General features: G+C 42.3%; 1 protein-coding gene across 4 annotated transcripts in view; it reads left to right on the forward strand.

The window, feature by feature from the left end:
• Positions 1-11446: 11446 nt before the first annotated feature.
• LOC139211937 (histone deacetylase 7-like) overlaps positions 11447-19616 on the forward strand; it is a 41559-nt gene continuing 33389 nt past the window's right edge. For 2 of the 4 annotated variants that reach the window (XM_070842390.1, XM_070842376.1), the window contains exon 1: positions 11447-11700. In XM_070842390.1, coding sequence (XP_070698491.1) covers positions 11682-11700 — 19 coding nt within the window. In that variant the 5' untranslated portion in view covers positions 11447-11681. The remainder of the gene's footprint in view (positions 11701-19616) is intronic. The other 2 variants (XM_070842367.1, XM_070842383.1) reach the window with 2 other exon arrangements.

Here is a 19616-nt window from a genome sequence, read left to right on the forward strand (position 1 = left end):
GCCGCCTGCAGGGGGATGTCAGTTGTGACTTTCCAGTAATAACAAGGGCGTGTTGTTCTCTGTGTGCATATCTCTTGCACGAATGGTTGTGAGACAGACAGAGAGAGAGAGAGTTTTATTTCAAACTAAACAGCCAGTCCCGATGAGAAGACAGAGCAAAAAAAAAAAAAAACGATGCAGTAATGTGAAACTCATGCTATGCGCTGAACGTGTGCGTGTGAGCCTACGGGGCAAAGGAGAGAAGACCCCTTTTCCCCTCTTTTCGTCTGATTCTGTGCCCACTTATCTAGATTGGATGTTGGGTGCCCTTTATGCGAGTCATCCAAATATCATTAGCCCACCATGTGGTTTTGGTTCAGAATGTGAGGAACGCATGCACGGTCCGTGGATGTTTCTCTGCTCTCAGGCCCACCACGGGGCAAAAAAACATTCTCTGCTCTCACTGAGCTGAAGGTGGAGACAGACAGAAAATACATACATACAGAACATCAATAAACCTGTGTTTTATGAGAGATTTTGAGATGTAGCCCTCGGGAGGCAGAAGTCACTCCTTCGCCGTTAACAGGAGCATCGCATGCAAGGATTGAGTCAGTGCAGGGACCGCAGTGTGAATAATCTTATCGTTTATTATTACAAAGCCGGACGTTTTATGTGGAACAGGAGGAACATCACATTTTACATATTTTTAAAGACAAAAATGTTAATTACACCGGGGAAAAAAAAGCTTCCCCCCTGAGCTGGACATTATTCCAAAGAGGAAAGAAAAACATCTTTGCTTTTAAAAAATTCTGTTATTCTTGTGCCCTTTTTACTTTCCAGGCAAAAGGAAGAGGGCAGGCTGGAAGACGCTGTGTGTGTGTGTGTGTGTGTGTGTGTGTGTGTGTGTGTGTGTGTAAGGAAGTGTTCTCCTTGGGAAATAATGGCTGCAAAGTCACATTAACAGCCAAACATTTCCTCCGTGTTTTCCCGTGCCCTATATTTATACTCTCTGCAGCGCTCACACACACACACACACAGCATGCCACTGTGTTTATTCACTTTTCAGCCACTTCAGTCATGTGGTTTCTATAATGGCCCTGATTTCATTATACATGGAGTTTAGGTGGAAAGTTGGAAGAAATGCTGATTTATTTCTATGGTGTGCTCCATAAACACGGATTTAACTTAAATTGCGGTTTCCGTTCATTGAGGTATTTATAAGTTAAATATATATTAGTGTGTAAGTCAAAATTACTGATGAACTGTGCCCAGAACATGCATAACCTCAATCATCCAAAGCACACACTCCTTCTTTTCTCATGTTTTTGCCTGGACGTTATCATTGACTTATGAGTTTTAACAATTTACTTGCCTTCTTCTTGCATGTCATACAATAGTATATTTCCCTCTATCATTGTGACTTCCAGGAGCTCAGCAAATGACACATCTTGCTGCACAAAAGGCACAAATTTATAGGATTTAGTTCCATTCGGTTGCAAATATCACATGCTATTTCTGGGGCTGGGCTTCAGAGTGCTTTTCAGCTAAAGTCCTAAAACTGCATAGTTGCATACAAATGAAAGGTCACTGGTTTCATTCTGCAGAAGAACTGACAGTGAAAATGAGCAAACTGCTGCCACTGTGCCCTCGAGCGAGGCGTTTAAAGGCCTGAGATGCTCCACTGGAACAGATTAGACTGGCTGCACCGAACGAAACAGAAGAGGGACATTGCTATAGAGGAAAATCCTGCATGCACAGCACAACATTTCTGGATGAATAATTGTTGGAAAAAGGATCTACTCTAATCAGGACAAAATCAGCAACCTGATTAACGTTTCTGAGTTCAGGTAAAATGAGAGAAAAACAGATTCTGAGCTCGTGGCTTGTAGCACACTGAGAAGTTTCAGTTATTTCTGGAAAAGGATGGACAGAATCAGCTTCTCAGCATTGTTTTCTGCAGTTTGTTGTTTACTTTCAGTCCATGTAGTCCGAGGTTGAAAATAGTCCCTGCTGTATCAGGATGAGTCGTCACTTGAGGAAACCAGAGAAAGTCTCACACCTATATCATATTTAGAAAAGGAGTGAAAGCTTTTAGTGTTGAATTATGAAACTGAGAACGAGCTTTTTAGGTCAGTGAGAGCCTTTAAAGATTGGAGCAAAGTTAAAAAAACGTCATGATTCACACAGTTTCCACGACTGATTTACCACATATTTAACATGCATGCCACTGTACAGTAAGTGTCTCAGTGAGGCTCGTAAATTGACTTACGATAAATACCTGTAAACATCTCATCTGGCCTCTCAACTTTCATCCTGTAAATGCCACATTTATTGTTCTGTTTCTGTTTTTCCCCGAATGAACCACAAGTCTGAGGGCAGACGGTGTTGTGTGCTGTACGGATTTTATTTACTTTATTTATTCATTTATTTAACAGGGACGGTACACATTAATGAACATTTCTGTAAATGTGCCAGTATTAGCGTAAAGAAGCTATTTTTCAACTGTTGTTCCTGGGCAAGGTGTAAAATGCCAGCAGTTCACATTCATATACATAGTAGACACAATTAACCTTTAAAATATTAACAAAACATCTAGACAGACAATGGTGCATGGGCAGGTGATCATGCAGCACAAAACATGACAGAAGACAAAATGAGGAGACATGAAAACAGACATGAGAGACGACCTGCAGGGCTCTAGTGTGGACAGTGGTGATGCGATTTCAGCCAGTTTTTAAGTTCAGTACATTTTAAAGCCCTTTGAGGAACATTTGTAACTTTAGGCAACAGTATGTGAATAAACATGCTTAGAACAATTCCACTTTTCCATCTGTTTATTGACTTTTTACAGACGTTCATGTTCAAGAACTCCTGACCATCATCATCACACTTTTGTCCGAAATTTGCTAAATACCTGTAAAACTAATGACACCCTATTCGGTTCTTGACCTGATGAACCAGGAAAACATAGAACTAAGTAGGAATCGATATATTAATGATTGATCATCATGTGTTGCAGTGGAAATCTAATATACATTACTTAATGAGTTTTTGAAACAGTACGTTGGTAATGATCAATAAATCCAAAGACTGTGGTGGGGGGGGGGCAAGACTCACCTTTTGTTGATATGTTATGTTTGCAACATGTTTTGTGCTAAACATCAGCATTATCATTGTGAGCATGTTGATGTTTAGCAGTTAGCTCAAAGCATCCCAGTGAAGTCTCATAGCACACATGAGAACAGTCTTAGTGTTGTTTGCGCTACAACAAATAGTCACACAACAGTAACGACGAATCAATCCGGTAACGTCAAAAAACAAACGCTGAAAAAGGATCATCGCAGTGAAAGATAGCCACCTGACTAGGATGTGCTCATTGTGTGTGTGTGTGTGTGTGTGTGTTCTTGAATAAGTTATTGGGGCCTAAAAACTGGGATCCCAGGAACAGTTTTGGGCCCAAAGTGTCCTGTGGGAGACATTTTGCTGGGTCCCACTAGGTTTTTCTGAAGTATGATGTTGTTTGTTTGATGATGGTTTATGCTAATGATGGCTGTGCTCCATGTGTGTGTGTGTGTGTGTGTGTGTGTGTAAATATGATTTTAAATGTCATTGTGTAGTGCTCAAGCAGAGTGTCTGTGGTTTCCTGAACATTTATCATCTCAGGCTTGACTAAGATCACACACAAAACACACACACACACACACACACACGCATACACGCACACACACGTGCGCACACACACACACGCACACACATATAGAGCACAGCAAACATTGTCATAAGATCGTAAGATGTCTCATGACAGATGAACAGCTTTGTGGATAAAGTAGAGTTTCATAGTGTGCTACCAGGTGTGTGAGGACATTTGTGCTCATGGGTTTCTCCGATGTGGGCAAACCTCGCAAACTGGGTCACATTAGGTTAAAGTGGTAACGTTGCCCTTTGGCCATGTGTGCTGTGATGGTTGCACGCATGTGTGGGGATGGATGTGTATCATGTGAGTGAGTGTATAAAGTGATGCTGATGCACGTATGTACAGCACAACATAACACTGTGTAACCGGACAGGCATTATTTGAATGTGCGTGCGACTCTCGTGTGTTCACTCCTCTGCTGCAAAACATTTTCTCAGTAAAAACCACCGAGAGCGTTTCTGATCACAGCTGGAGGCAGGGGGACACCTGTCGACCTCCTCATCAGCCCTGTGGTCTAAAGTGTTTATGGTTTTATAAGAGAGAAGAAAAATAACAGAAGGAAATACATTTATTCTGCTGCTGTCCTCCAAAGATGTTGAGTCTCATTTAAAGGGAGTAGGTGATTCAGATGAACATCTTATCTGCAAATTATCTGATAACCGATCCTTTATCTTTGTTTGTGCTATTTTTTGCCATTTGTGGACAGTGGAAACAAGCAATAAACACACCACACCACTAATATAGGGAACTTGTTACCAAGCAGTTACCAGTTTACACATCCAATATCATGGAAGAATATTATATAAAAAGAAGACATAAAATAGATTTATGTTAATCAAACTATTGCTGAAATCATTTCAATAATGTGGTCTGTCTGTACTCTGTTGTAATGTCCTGTCTTTACTCAGGTTTCACCAAGACAAACTGATTTTCTCCACAAAAAAATTATTTCAAGAGGACACAGAGCACATTCTTGAATAAAATCTCACTAAGGGTGTCTATTCGAATTTTTTATTTTAAATGTTTACAGTCTAATATTTCAATTTACTTGACTTTCACTTTTGAAAAAAAAAAAAAGAAAGAAAACCAGCATGCGGTGGTGACACAATTGCTGTGAGAATGTGTTCAGTAACTCGAGCATTAAGGTTACAGCAGACAGACAGGAGACAGTACAGGTGGCCACTGTGTGTGTGTATTGTGGTGATGGGGGGTGGGGGGGTGGGGGGGGCAGGCTGCATTTCCGGCAGCACACAGGTGCACCTCGACATGTAGCCCCTAAAGAACTGTCATCTCATATACACACCAACAAGCACACGTCAGATGCTGCGATAAGTGATCTCCAACCACGGCGACGGTGGTATTTTCAGTAGAGACACGGGGAGGAGGGGATTTCACAAGAAGTGGAGCCTCAGAGATAAAAGGTCTCTAAACAAAGTGTGATCCAGGTGTGTGTTAAAGGCATATATCACAATTGCTGGAGCGACACAAAGGGAGAAAACAAAAATTCATGTTGAATGAATGAATCTGACTGAAATAACGTACGCACATCTGTGTTATGTGATTGCATGATGGTGCATGTTTGTATCCTCATTACATGTGCAGTGCTGCGGTCTTCTGGCTGTATCTCATGATTGTGGTTTTGCCGTACTGTTTTTTTTTTTTCGTGCTATTTTCTCTCCCCTCGCTGTGTGTACGCGGAACAAAAATGTAGCTCGTCTTCTGAAAAATGGGAGTGGCACAAATAAACCACATGCAGATGCTTTCTAGCACAGAACTACAGACAGTGACAGAGACACAGAAACATAACATGCAGATGTATATCTCAGCCAGCTCTCACCTAGATAAGGTTGTTAACAGCTCATAAACGCTGATATGGTGAACATTTTTGTGGGTATGTGTGCTGCAAATGAACACACCAGCATCAGGACATTTTTCCATAGTCCAGCTTTAACACATAAAGATGTAGTACAGAGCCAAAACCAAATAGCCAGTACCCTCTTAGTCAGGGTGACTTCATGCTATTTCCACTACCTCCCACCTCCTCCCACACACACACACACACACACCCACACCCACACACACCCACACCCACACACACACACAAGGGATCTGCAGTTTGTCGTCCTTGCATTGGTCTTGTTCATTCAGCCTCTCTCAGCCGTTCAAGTTCCCAAGGCTGTTTCATTACAGAGAGCCCACTTAATCGGAGGCACATCCACCCAACAGCGGATCGGTTCTGCAACAGCTGAGCAAAACATCTGCTGGGCTCCCAGTCCCGGCCAGGACGTTCTGGGGTTGATTTAAACCAACGTTTGACATAAACCGATAAATTTGTTGATTCCTCTTCCAGAAACATCCACCCTCTCCACATACTGTTACTCTTAGCAAGTCCCCCCCCACCCACCCCCCATTTTTCATCATCATCTCTTCTTTGGCTGTACCTCGCCCCTCTTCTGTGAATCAACCACCACCACCACCCCCCCTCCACCCTCCTGTTTCCCCTCTCTATACAGCTGTTCCCTTGCCTCATGTTGCACATTCTTTCATTCTTTAGGGCTCTGGCTGTCAGGGACATATTACTCTCCTTCCTGCTGTGCGTGCGTATGTGTGTGTGAGAGAGAAAGAGGCAATGTAACAATTTGAGAGGGATCTTGAGCCTGAAAGACAGAGTACAGCTGCATTGAGTGGAGCCCCCCCCCCCCCCCCCCATCCATACACACACACACACACACACACACACACACACACACTCCCCCAGCTGTTTGCCAATTACTGCGGTCCGTGCTCGCCCTGTCCCCTCCAGTCTTCCCCCCGGTCCCATAAGCACCTTCCTACTCCTGCTATTTTTAGCCTGAGAGATGAAGAGAGACGGGGGGCCCTTTCACGGCCTAATCACGGCATCCACTGAGCGACCGCTGCCTTCATATTTTCAGCGCTCAACCCCCCTCCTCCTTTGTCTGCCACTCTTCAAACTTCCCTCCCCATCCTCCCCATCTTTTGGCCACAGGCTCAGGTAATATACTTGGGAATGCTAAACAAAGGAAAAGTGCAACACGAAAACAGGCACCGACCCGACAAACAACAAAGCAATTAGCCAGTGTTTGGTCTGCTGGAACAACCGTGACCTTTCAGGAAACTCCCCCTTCCCGTAAGAGACGCGTCGGCTCGCCGCTCAGGCTGATTAAAGGCTGAGAAGCACAACAGCCAGAATTCTTGGATGTGTGTGAGCGAATTTGATACAGTTTGTGAGTGTATTTCTTCAAGAGGTCACAACAACTTACATGTGATGTGTCAGTCTCTGAGGACTAGACAGCAGCGGTGTGGTTTAGCTGTTTGCTTGTTGCTTTAATATTGAGTATTTGATTCCAACCAAGTATCAAAAGGCATCATGCATTGACCGAGCCTATAACTAAATGTTGTAATCTTGTTTTTTCTTAAAGGAAAATTATACTTGTTGTCAACACCCCATGAAAGACCAAACCAACAAAGATCACCCACAAAAGCCCCCAGATCAACAGCAAATCAGTCTCTCAGCGCTCGATTGCTATGTGTGAACTGTTTAAAGATCAGAGAGCTCACCAAGAGCTTGCCGATGCCTCCCAAATGTACGAAAGATATCATGTAGGCTTAATATCTGGTCATGTCAGGGACGGGTCAGGGAGCCATGCGGCGAGCTGCAGCCAGTGAGAGCAGACTGGTGCTGGGGACGAGGAGGGGTTGAGAAAGAGAAACAGAAGAGCACCGAAGCAGCAGCCAGAAACTATATGCAACGACAACTTAACTTCCACAGACGTGATGAAGGACAATTTAGTTTTTCGTGCGTGTTTCGCCAAGAAAACATAGTCGGGGAAGTTCGACAAGACCGGACATACTCAGGGAAGATTCTTCCTGGCGAAAGATCTCGTAATGTGTGACCCCGTCGCTGATCAGTCGTGTAGTGTGCAAACCACGATTACTTCAAGATTTCCAATTGCAAGACAGAAAGTTCTGCGTGTGAACAGCACAGCTATATGATGATTTTGAAAGTTATGTAGTGTGACCAAGCTTCACAACTATTCTTTGCGTAGTTAACTTCTGACATAGCCTCCTCTTAGCCACAGGCCTCCACTGTTGCTGTAATGTAATTCGTTGAGGCAACTGCATCAGTCAAAGTGCTTGTTTTTGCCACTGAGAGGCTCACAAGTGTCTGACAACATTATGGAACTGATCCCTTGCAGAATTTGGGAGTTGCAGCTCTACCAAACCGTTACTTTGTGTTATTGTGCGGCTTTCATGTTTTAAAGAGTTCATTCAGATCCAAACTAATGTGTTAAACAGCACAGAAGTAGACAAGCAACTCTCGTTCTCTGCAAGCTAAAACTACTGTTTTTGTCAATGGAGTCTGGCGGCTTTGAACCGAGCGATATAGCGTCTGTTTCTGCTTAAACAAAAAGGTTCTTACAGGTCTATCTCTGTGGAGATCCTTTCCATAATGTTATCAGACACTTCATATAACAGTCTGAGCCTCAGTCAGTGGACGCACATTAACAGCTCAGTTGCCTCAAAGAATTACGTTACAGCAATTGGAGCTGTGTTTCGCGGCTGCAGGCTGAGGCGAACTACTGGACCTAATCCAAAGGTTTTTGTACCTACGAGTCATTCTGAACCTGAAATAAGTAAAACTAGGGCCCAGGTTTAAAAATACTGGAGTTATCCTCTAATGCATGACAGAGAGTTTCAGAGATAAACCTTTTTTTTTGTTGGCACCGTTCTTTCACACCTGCTTTCATTTAGACAACAACAATGTAAAACTTCAGATTTCAGTTGAATGAAAAAAAAAGCATGTTTGTATTTAAGTAAGACATCAAAAGTTGTTTTGGAAAATCAGGTATTGCATCCGCACTATCTAAAACATTTTAAATGATACCCAGAACTGAGGCGGACATGAGAAGACGATTCTTTGGGAGATTTTATACCTTGTTCTCATGGCAGACATGTTCTTGCAAATGCCATCAGGGGCAGTCATAAAGGAGATACACTGAAATGTATTTTAGGAAAAAAAAATTCACATGCTGATAAGCCATTTCCAGTATTTTCTTCTTCTTGTGATCTGTCTCGACTGCTCTGGCAGATAAAGGCGCTCCCTTTTCCTACTGCCCCTCCTCACGCTGATCTTTTGGGACTTTTAACGGGCTGCGTGCACCTCATGCTTCCAGATGATGCAAATCCCATTGTATTCCTCAAGGACTCCTAACCTGCTTCTTATCAGCGTCTCCTTTCCTTTATGTGCTCCAAAAGGAACAGGCTAGCTATTTGTATCAACTCAACCACAGTTCCATGTGAGCCCCAACTCCCATTGATTACACCAGATTGTGAGGAATTTGTGTTTAGAGGGCCTGAAACATGGATTCATCTAATGCAGATTGTTTCTTTTATGCATATTAAGACCCACATGCTATTATAGTGGCTGAGCGGAAATTCTGGGAAGTCGTATTTGTGGAAATTAAATTAAACATATTGAAACACAGACAATAGGATTTCTTTAAATTGAGGCAGAACATCCGACATAGTTTCTCTTACAAAAAACAGCAACCATCAATTTGTTGCTTCTTTGCTTTTGCATGCAGCTTCGAAATTTGCACATTGCAGTCCTCCCCTCTTCAGACAGTTTGTTTGAGGAGAAACTGAGACCGGGGCAAGCCAACCTCAGAATCCCTCTCACTTGCCATGAGGACAAAGGGTCATAACCCCTAAACATGAGTTTCCTTTGGTCAGTATGTTTTCCCAAAGGATGAAGTTACATTTGAACCAGAAAGCTAATCCATAGCTGCTAGTGCAGTAGAGGAGGGAGCCGGACCACACAGCAGTTGAGGTCAGGAGGGTTGTCGACCTTTTTAGCTGCATTTCTCTTCCACAGACAGAAAAAAAAATCACGGAGGGTGCACTCCCTAAAATCAGCTCAGGTTAATTCAACTTAACTGGACTAATGTGTGTTGGCTTAGCTGCAGTAAGCTGTCTGCTACTGACTTGTTATGTCTGTCTGTGGCATTGTTATGTCTGCTGAAAGGTTTGTGGCAGGTCAGATGAAAGATGTGTTGATTCAATAAGAGCAGAATATAACGCACTAATGACAGGGATCAGCGTGCATTTAGGGAACTGCTCGATGCCGAGATCTGAAAGGAAGTGGACGGAAATTCATTATTTTGAAAAAAACTATTTCGATTCTTAGATCTACTTAGATTCCGCTAAGCATGCGGAAGTTAACGCTTTCAATGGTTTTACATTCAAGGTGCTCAAACACTTGGATTATGTCGTACAGAGCGTCACCAGCAAACTCCCCGTGTTGTGTGGACGCACAAACTTCACAGATGCTCTGACATGAAATCCAAAGTCAAAATTACTCATCACCCTGGTGATCACATACATGTAACATGATGATCAGGCTTTTGAATGGAGCTGAAATTATTGGTTGAGAGAAAGTTGAATCAGTAACTATTCTGAAAATCAAATAAAAAGTATGTTATTTTTCAGACAAATCAGACATTCAGCTCCTCTATTATGAGGATTTGCTGCCATTCTTATCATATATCAGATGTGAGATTTTTAAAGGCTTGACAGCAGTTTAGAGAAAACCATGTTTCCTCAGAATAAGTTGGTGGATCCACAGCTGGACTACGAAACAACATTAGGCATGAATATTATGGCCAAACTGAACACATGTTAAATGCATTGCGACACTGTAATGTTGCATCCAAGCGTACTAAACATAGCTTTTGTATATGAATGAATCTCCGGCTCTTCGCAGATCTCAGTGGTGACAAATATGTGAGAAAACCACACAGTGTAACTCGTCTTTTCCGCCTGTATTTCCGGGGAAATGTGCATTTACCAGCATGACTGTGCCTTTGCAAATATGTGCATTTAATTCATCACGAGTTACAACCTGTGTTTGCTACTGATGAGTGATTGAGGTACTTTATCAGTGTGTTTGCATAGATAGCATCACAATTAAACAAACCACTATAATTTGTTGAGCATATCACACTGATTTGCGACCAACATCCTGGCTGTTTTCTCCCTTGTTACTTTCACTCAAGCTGAAATGTAATTGCCCGGGTGAAATATGTTGCTTTGTGTAAGTAATCACGCTGAATGCTCAATTTGTGTGTTTACACAGAAGTAAGAGCTTGACTGGGTCATGGAGTTTAAAGGGATATTTTAGGACAGGCGTTTATCTCACAAGCGCAGAAAAGAAAATGGGTCATTTTGGTTTGTTTTAATGATTAGTTTAGTCCTTTTTAAGAGCTTTTCCTGCTTTAGAGCCATTTTCTGGCTACATGTTCTGGCTACAAAACTAGTCTAAGTTATGCCAGTCAAGTGAAAGACGACAGTGAGACAAACCAACAACAAACTTTCTTGGTAGATTTTTGTTTCCAGCGTTATTGGTCCCACTTTAATACCACTGTAACACTCTCATAATGTTAACTCAGCTTTCTTATTTCGGTCCTGTGTACTTTGTGCATCCTAAAGCAACACTTCCTGCTATTGTCTGTCAGACACAAGTGACTACACACAAGCTGTCGCTCTCTCGTTCTGTGCCTCTCCAACACACACACACACACACACACACACACACCCTCCCTCCCTCCCTCCCTCCATCCCCAGAGCTTCTGGTGCAGGGGCAGCACTGACAAAAAGTTACAGGGGGCTGATAGGGCAGAGCAACTGCGTCTTCTCCGGAAAAAAAAAAGAATTAGGGGGAGTGATCAAGTGAAAGAGAGAGAGAGAGAGAGAGAGAGTTAAGCTCATAGGAGAGGAAGTGCAAGACACAGAAAAGTCAGAGGGAGCCCGTTGTGTCAAGCAGTTGACCGTGAGTCCTTCTGTCAGTTCACAGCCCGGCTTGAGCACTGCAGCACCACTCCCCTGTCAAAGCAGGATCTATCCTCGGCCTGAGCCCCCCCAGCCCGTCAGACCGCTGCCTCTGTGATTGACTGGACCGCTGTGGGAGCACGGAGGGACCCCTCACTGGATGTCAGCACTCGAGACCGGTAGGAGATGCTGCACATTTGCACACTAATATATCTGTCTGTGAAATTAATGTGTAACAGCTGTGTAAAAAGTGTGTCTTTCAATGAAAAGCATGTAAATGCTTTTCATGTATCCTAGTCTGGAAAGATGATTTTAGCTTGTGCTGCAGATTTGCAGATGTGGATACAGTTTTTCTGAGATGAAAGATTGTTGCTTTGGTTCATCTTCACTGCTGCTACCGGCAGATGGTCAGATTTGGTTGTCTTCAGCTGTGAGAAACTCGGGCTTGATATCACTGCAAATGCATCAAAATCATGTAGACATGTAAAATGTGCAAGAAGGACACTGTGGTGAGCGACAGGGAAAAAAAATAATTGTACCTCATAGTTTTGGTTTTATTTGTTTGGTTTTGGAAGTGTCGTTTCTCAGGACGGGGAAGGGGAGAAAATTGGAAACAGACCCACCCACTCTGGAGAGCGAGTCTGTCCGCGAAAAGTATTAGAGTGCAAAGAATGAGGAGACGCACAATAACAGTCCCTCACTGCAGTGCTGAGGGAGATAAACAGAGAGACAGATGAGAGCCAGAATCTGTTCAGAAAAAGGCTGGAAAGAGGTTTGGTTGAGACAGCGAGAGCGTACTAAGTTGCTGTCACAACACAGGCTGCCCTCTGGACTGAATAACTATAATTTCAAACAAGGACAAAACAAGCAAGAAACAAAAATTACAAAAATGTCGACATGCTTGAGTTGTCAAATCTTGCTTGTGTATGCATATATTTTTTGCCTACAGACACATCTTTTAATAGAAATCTGGACCAGCCAGTCACATCACCACTGACACACGCTTAAAACATTATCATGAGCTTAGAAATTATTACAAAGTAGGTAAAAAAAGTTGGTAGTTTTCGCTGTGTGGCAGGTTTAGATTTTCACCCCCTCTTTCCTTGTTTTTGTGCGCTGTGCATAAATCCCTGCTACATAAGATGAAATGCTGGCCTCAGGCTTTGCTTGCTGTCTCGCTTAAAACACTAAACTTTTGCTCTATTTTTACTCTACCGTGCTGCTCCATTTTTAGAGTCTTGTCTATGTGGTTTGATGGGCTATAAATCAGACTGCAGCTCCTCTGTGTTCTCTCTGGAAATAATGGGAGTATAATGATGACATTCATGGTTTGTTTGTGTCTGCGGCGATGGACAAAAATTACTCTTTTAAGTTAAGCTTAAGTTTGATACTGATAAAAATGTGTCCAGATGCCAGCCTTTTTTCATGAAATTTTTGAAAAATCCAGGAATTTAACATTTCAGCATGATCGCTAAACTGTATTTCAGATTACCTGATAATCAAATTAATACTTTTAATGTTTAATCTATTCACAAGAGAAATTAGTCTCACTTAATATCAAAAGTATCTGAATCTGAATATGTAGCTTTATTGAACCAAAGCCTTTTAAATTATAAAAAATCCTCAGATTTTCGTCTTCTATGATAGTAAACTGTCTGTCTGAATTTGGGACAGTTGGTCGGACAAAACACGGCATTTAAAGTCCATCTTGGGGACCTGTCGGACTCTGCGATGGGTGTTTTTGGCTATTCGACCGTGTGATTAATCAGGAAAAGAATTGGTTGATTAAGCCATAATGAAAAGTGAGAACATATTGAGAACTAAAGCCATGTTTAATTTTATTAGGGGAGAACAAAGACAGAAGTCAGTCAGAGTGGCCAAAATATAGAAATAACTTGTTGAACTTGACGGCTTATGTTTCTGTCTTTGTGATAAATCACCAAACCCCGAGTTTGTTTGGTTTATAAAGGCTGAGGGGCAGCAGGTTAAGAGGCCACAGTCAGCTGGAAGTGGCCCTCGGGAACTTTCCCTCCCTCAGGGTCAATGACTCGGACTTCATCTCTGTGAGGGAGTCACATCATGAGTGTCTAAATTAGGAGTGGCTGACTGAGATGGCAGACAGATTGGTAATAATGTTGTGTGTTTTAGTTTGATAAATATGATACTTGCATGTATCATTCAAGCCGTCTCTAAAAGGTTTAGAAGATATCTTAAAGAAGTCATTTTTGTCTGGTGTGTTCGTCTAATCACAACTTAATGTTTTCAATTACTGCAGTGACTTGGATTTGTAACTTCATCATATTTTCCATATTGCTGAAGGACGGTACAGTTGCTTGGCTGTACAATACAAAAGTATGACGATCTAAACCAGATCACCGGTCTGGTCTTCAGAGGGTTCTTCATCAAGGCAGAAGCTGCCAGCTGAGGTCAAGTGAGCACTAGAAAAGGATGAAGAGGGAACTCAAGTTTAGTGGTTGCCGTGCGTGAGTGGCCAATAGTAAGTTCACTTCTACCTCTTAGACCTGGACAGGCTGGTGTTTGTGTTGAGATAACAAACAATGGATACAATCATTTATCTGAGTACCACCCCCTTGTGGAAAAGTCTTTCTACTGCAAGAATTTGATCTAATTTAAATGTAATGATGTAGCTGTACTGGGAAAAAGTGTCAAAAAGATTTTGGAGAAGAGGTTTAACTAGATAGTTTTAAGAAATTACTGCACAGAGACAGTTAGTAGGAAATGTACATGTACATTGTTGTCCAGGCCATGAGTTACATGGCACAAGGGTTTTGGAAACTTGTTTTATTTTTTCAAAATGAGCATTGAGTTCACAGCAGCTGTAGTGCAGTGGCATCTTGTAGGTTTGTATGGCGCTTTAAAAGGCACATCACCAACCTTCTCAAAGGGGTACACACTGTTCTGAACTCTCTCTTTTGACCTTTTTCTAACACGTGCGCTCACGGGAGTGTGAAGGCGTCGTAAAGCAACACTTTCCAGCATCACAGTCAGTTTCCAGAGAAAGTAGGTGAGCGCTGAGCGCTATCTATCCCTCTGTGGTTTGACTTTGCTTTGCTGTTAGGAATGGAAAGGCTTTGGAGGCGACCCACTGCTACCCTCCAGCACCTTCTCGGTTCAAAGTTACCACACAACTGCTAGCTAGAGCTTCGTGGGGCCAACCTGAACATGTGCAGTGGTCTTTTATACTGTGTGAAAACGAAAAAAATGACGCATTTTCCCAACCACCGTTTTACATACATAATGGAATTGTTTTCTTTCATGTACACAACAAGGCAATGATCTGTAGATGCTTAGTTTAATTGCGTTTCTTTTTTTCTTTTCGGCGTACCACATTCACTGGTGATTTTAAGCAGCATTAACTGGAGAGGGGAACGAGCTGTAAACACGACGTCGACATATTATCACCTTATAAAGTTGATGTAGCAAACATGTTTTGGTCCTCACCAACTCCAGAGGGATGTGGCTCTGTAGCTGCTAAACACTCCACGAGTCTCACCAACAATGTCTGGCTGCTGTTTGGTGCTGGACACAAAGCAAGCAGTGGGTTTATTATCTACTGCTGCTGGAAAGACGGTCGATGAGACTCAAGCAAAACAATTAAGTTGCATTAAAACCAAAACAATAAACTAAAGTTCTCTGAAGAGATGGAGCTCAAGAAATAGAGATCTCTGTCTCTCTATCTGCTGTTAAGAGAGCCGGACGATTTTTCTCTGTGGGTTCATCACATGAGCAACTCTTTCATATACCACCTAGAATTTCATCTGTTTTCATTCTCAAAATATTGATTAGTGCAGCTTTAAGTCTACTACTAATTCTGTCGACTCTGCACATGCAACACCTATTTGAGGTGTCCTGTTCTGAAGATTCTCCACTTTCTGTCTTACTTTTTCTCCTATCAAAAGGTTTTTGTGTTTTGAGTTTTCCCAATCTAAAACAAGGCTCTAACAATAGATGCTTTTGTTTGTTGCACATATTGTTAAGGACAAATTCGTGATTTTAGATCATCTGACTTAACTTGACAACAAGTACAAAAAAGAACAACTGATACAGTTTAAGGACTTTTACATTGTCAAACTGAAAGAAATGAGCACGAAAGAAAGAAAGAAAGAAAGAGGTATGGCCGTGTTGTGTGTATCTGTGTGCATGTCTGAGGGTGATGTGTCTCCTCATGCATGTGTGTGTGTATATACATGTGTGTGTCTGTAAGGTCGGATGACCCCCTGGATAGTAGAAAACAAATTCTTGTTTGCGGACCCCCAGCCTACACCCGTTACCAGGAAATCTGTTCAACTGATAACTCCACACATTCCACAGGTCACACTAATGTACTGTGGCATTTCCGTCAGTGACTCCTCCAGTATCACGCGTATTATCCACATCAAACCGTCAATATCAGAGAGAGCGATTACCCTCGCACCACACGCAACCCACTAAAGCCACTGCAGGACATTTGTTATTTGTTTCAGAGTGTGAGTGTGTATGTGAGGCATCCCGATGTTTCCTTTTGTCTGATCTTTACTTCTACCTTTACGATCTCTAATCACTTTTTCACTCTCCCTATCTTTTCCCTGATTCCCTCCTTTTCTTTCACTCTCTCTGGCAATCTGCCCTGCAACTGCTGCTCCCTCCATCACTGTATTGCCTGACTGCATTCCTCTCATTCCTACTGGCTTCCTGTGACTGGAAGAGTAGTGAGCCCTACTGGCCACAAAACTTCACCTTGGAGTCCTACCCATGTATGCCACATGTGTCTTTTCCTTTCTTCACTATTCTGGCTTTCAGCTTTTAAAATCCTCTTGGGGATTCTGTATAAGACTATGTCTCAGTGAGCATCTGGTGACAAGGTTCTGAGGATGACTTTTCCATAGCATCTCCCTCGTACTCTCATCGTACTGTAAGGTGGATGTTTTCACCGAGGTGTCTAATGGCAGCCCCTTTCCCCGTGATACAGTCAGCGGGCTCACACGCCCACACACAGATCCATACGCTCACATGCTAACCAGCAGTGGCACTGCCCCTCTGAGGGCAGAGACTGTGGAGAAACTGTGTGAGGGGGAGAGATAAGAAAGGAGAGCTCTCCTGACATCTGATGAAGACATATTACTGTAACAGACACACGTGTTGGTCACGACAGCTTGTAACTTCAATGTAAACATGTCTGAATGACTCATTTTTGGATCAAAATGTCATCAAGGCTCTCGTAATCAGCCGTCATACAGTGTAAATATTAACATCAGAATGCGCACGGTGACTAATACTTTCCTAATATCAAAGTTCAGTATTCAGCTTCAGAGCCATGGGTGGAAATGTACAACTGTTGTAATTTACTTTCAGCTATCAGCTCCTGCATATATCATTTTAGACTGTATGTAAATAGAACAACTTGTGCCGTAATATGGAAGCTCTTCTCCTGTTAGTCATTATAAGGAGAAACGTTCCCAAAATAATGACTTGATATCTCAAAATAATGCGAAATGATCTCAAAAATGTGACTTACTACCTCAAAATCACAACTCGTTATCACAAAAATATCTCAGAATATTTAGAAACTCTCCTAAGATTAGATTTTCAAATATAAACTGTTCTAAATTAGCTAATTTCTTGGAAAATGTAGCTCAAGTAGCAACTCAAGTAGTTTCTGAGCACTCTCTGCATCTGCAAATAGAGGAAGCTCTGTCTGCAGCGTGTGCTGTTCAAAATGGAAGATCTGCTATAAAATTCAATTTGCTTGTATGTATCTGACATTATTCAGGCCACAGTCAACCCCGTGACTGAGGGATGGACTGTTAAGTCTTGCCAAGGTCACCGGGGAAAAGACATACTGTTGTTGAAATTAGACTGAGAGTTGTTGATAGCAATTTTTTAAACTCAGGCCATAATTTCACCCTTAGGTACACAATTTAACTGAACAATGGCTAACCTATGAGAGCCTCATAGGACCAGGGCCAGCCTGGGTCACATGAAATGAAAAGACTGACTTAGCTCACTGTCTTTTACTAGTTGGTTTGTTCCAGATTGGTTTATCTTCAGTGATTTAAGGATGTTGACCTTCTTTTTGCCAGAGGGAGGATTTGGCCAGAAGCAGGATGAGGAAACTGCGAGAGACAGTGAGAGTTCAGTTTGGGAGAGGGCATGTGAGAATGAGCAGCACTGTGTAAATTAGGAGTAAATTTGTTGCATGTGTTGTGTGATTGTGCATGTGTTTGTGCCTGTATTCCAGACAGAATAAAACTTGCCTTTGGCTCGGAAAGAGTACAGAACAAACAAGTTTAGCGGCTTATCAGCATATCAGTAAAGCTAGGACTTACAGTAGGGCTGAACAATGAATCAATATACTATCGAAATAAAGAAGCTGCAACTTTTTCATAAAGGTAAAATGTTTCACGACACTATAAATGGAGCATTGTGGTGCTGCAGAGATGCCCCGGCCCCCAATTCATTCACGCTCATTTGATACATACCCCCGCAATAAATAATCAGTTCATCAGTTTTATCTTTTTTCTTCAGTGAAGATGAAATGCCAAAATTACCATTCTAGCTAAGATCATGACTCACTTCGCCACTGAATATCCTAACTTACAGCATAAAAGACTTTTTACATGTTAAGAATTAGATTTTATTTGAGGCTTTAATTTGTTGTGTTTTTAATAAAACAGTTGTGATGATGGCAAAAACTAGAAGTTTAGATTTTTATTTTCTCATGAGAATGATTCGGTTTGCTTTTTTTCTTATTCACGCTGCCGTGTGAAGATAGCACAGAATCATTCTGTATAATACATTCTGTGATGAGCGTCAACAAACAAACTGCTTTCTCAAAAGTATAGACTGAGGATAAAAGCACAGTTTAACATGGAATGAAATCATGTGCTGGTCAGAGGAGTTTTTTCAAGACTGAACAACTTTTTAAAAGTCTGATGTTATGATGTGATGTGTTGTGAGTGATTTATTTAAATCCACACACACATGCACATGCACATATACACACACACACACAAACAAAAACACAAAATGCATGTAATGTAATGCCCAGCCCCGTACCCTAACCCGGACTATCACAAGTTATTGCCTAATACCCAGACCCTGATCTTAACCTTAACCTAATTCTACCCTCAACCCTAAAACCAACATTTAAAGGGGCCCTTAGAGGTTGTGAGGACCAGGCAAGATGTCCTCACAACGATGGTTTAAAACCAAAATGTGTTCTTATAATTATACAAAGACATGCACACAGACACACACAGACACAGACACAGACACACACACACACACACACACAGACACACACACACACACACACACACACACACACACACACACACACACACACACACACACACAGGGCATCCTTACCCCGCAGAGTTCAGCAGATGGAGCCCTCACACCAGCAGCTCGCAGGCGGATGAAAGTGAGACTCCGGCAGGTTTTATCAGCAGTTTCACCGCCGACAGTCAGGCTGAGTGAGGAGAAGACAGACAGCTAAGAGGAGAGCAACTGTGGGGGACGCGCCGTTTCTCTTCTTTCCTCCTCGTTTCTTAAAGACTTACAGCTTAACTGTAACGTTAACCGCGCTCCGCACACCGAGCAAACACCCAACATGACCCGGGAGGACTGCCGGACCAAGCTTTTATCCGCCTTTCCTTCTCTCTGACTCGCCACGGCCGCTCTAAAGCTGGCTGTCAGCCTCTGAACTTCACCTCCACAGGTAGGCTTATCTGTTTCTCCTGCTCCGTCAAGTAGTCAGTCAGCAAACACTGTTCCAAAACCTCTTCCTGCTTTATTTAAAGGCTGTGACTTCATCTTCGCTGTCGCTTTGCTGCTTTTCTCATGCCATGCTGAGATGCTTGAGCAGAAATCGTGTTGTATTTTCTTGTTCTGGGAAGGGGGGGATAGAAAATGTGAACTTCATTGCAGCTCTTAAAACCATGTTGTCCTTCTTCCTGGCTTGCATCCAAACTCAACAGGTGTAAAAGCTCACCTGGCTGAGATTTGTTTTTTTATTGCAGTTAGTTGTTTTCCTCTTTCATTTCAGTATAGTAACTAGAAAATGATTTAATCATTTCCAAAATCAGAGTTCATG

Source organism: Pempheris klunzingeri, chromosome 2 (genome assembly GCF_042242105.1).
Source record: "Pempheris klunzingeri isolate RE-2024b chromosome 2, fPemKlu1.hap1, whole genome shotgun sequence".
Classification (NCBI taxonomy): Eukaryota; Metazoa; Chordata; class Actinopteri; order Acropomatiformes; family Pempheridae; genus Pempheris; species Pempheris klunzingeri.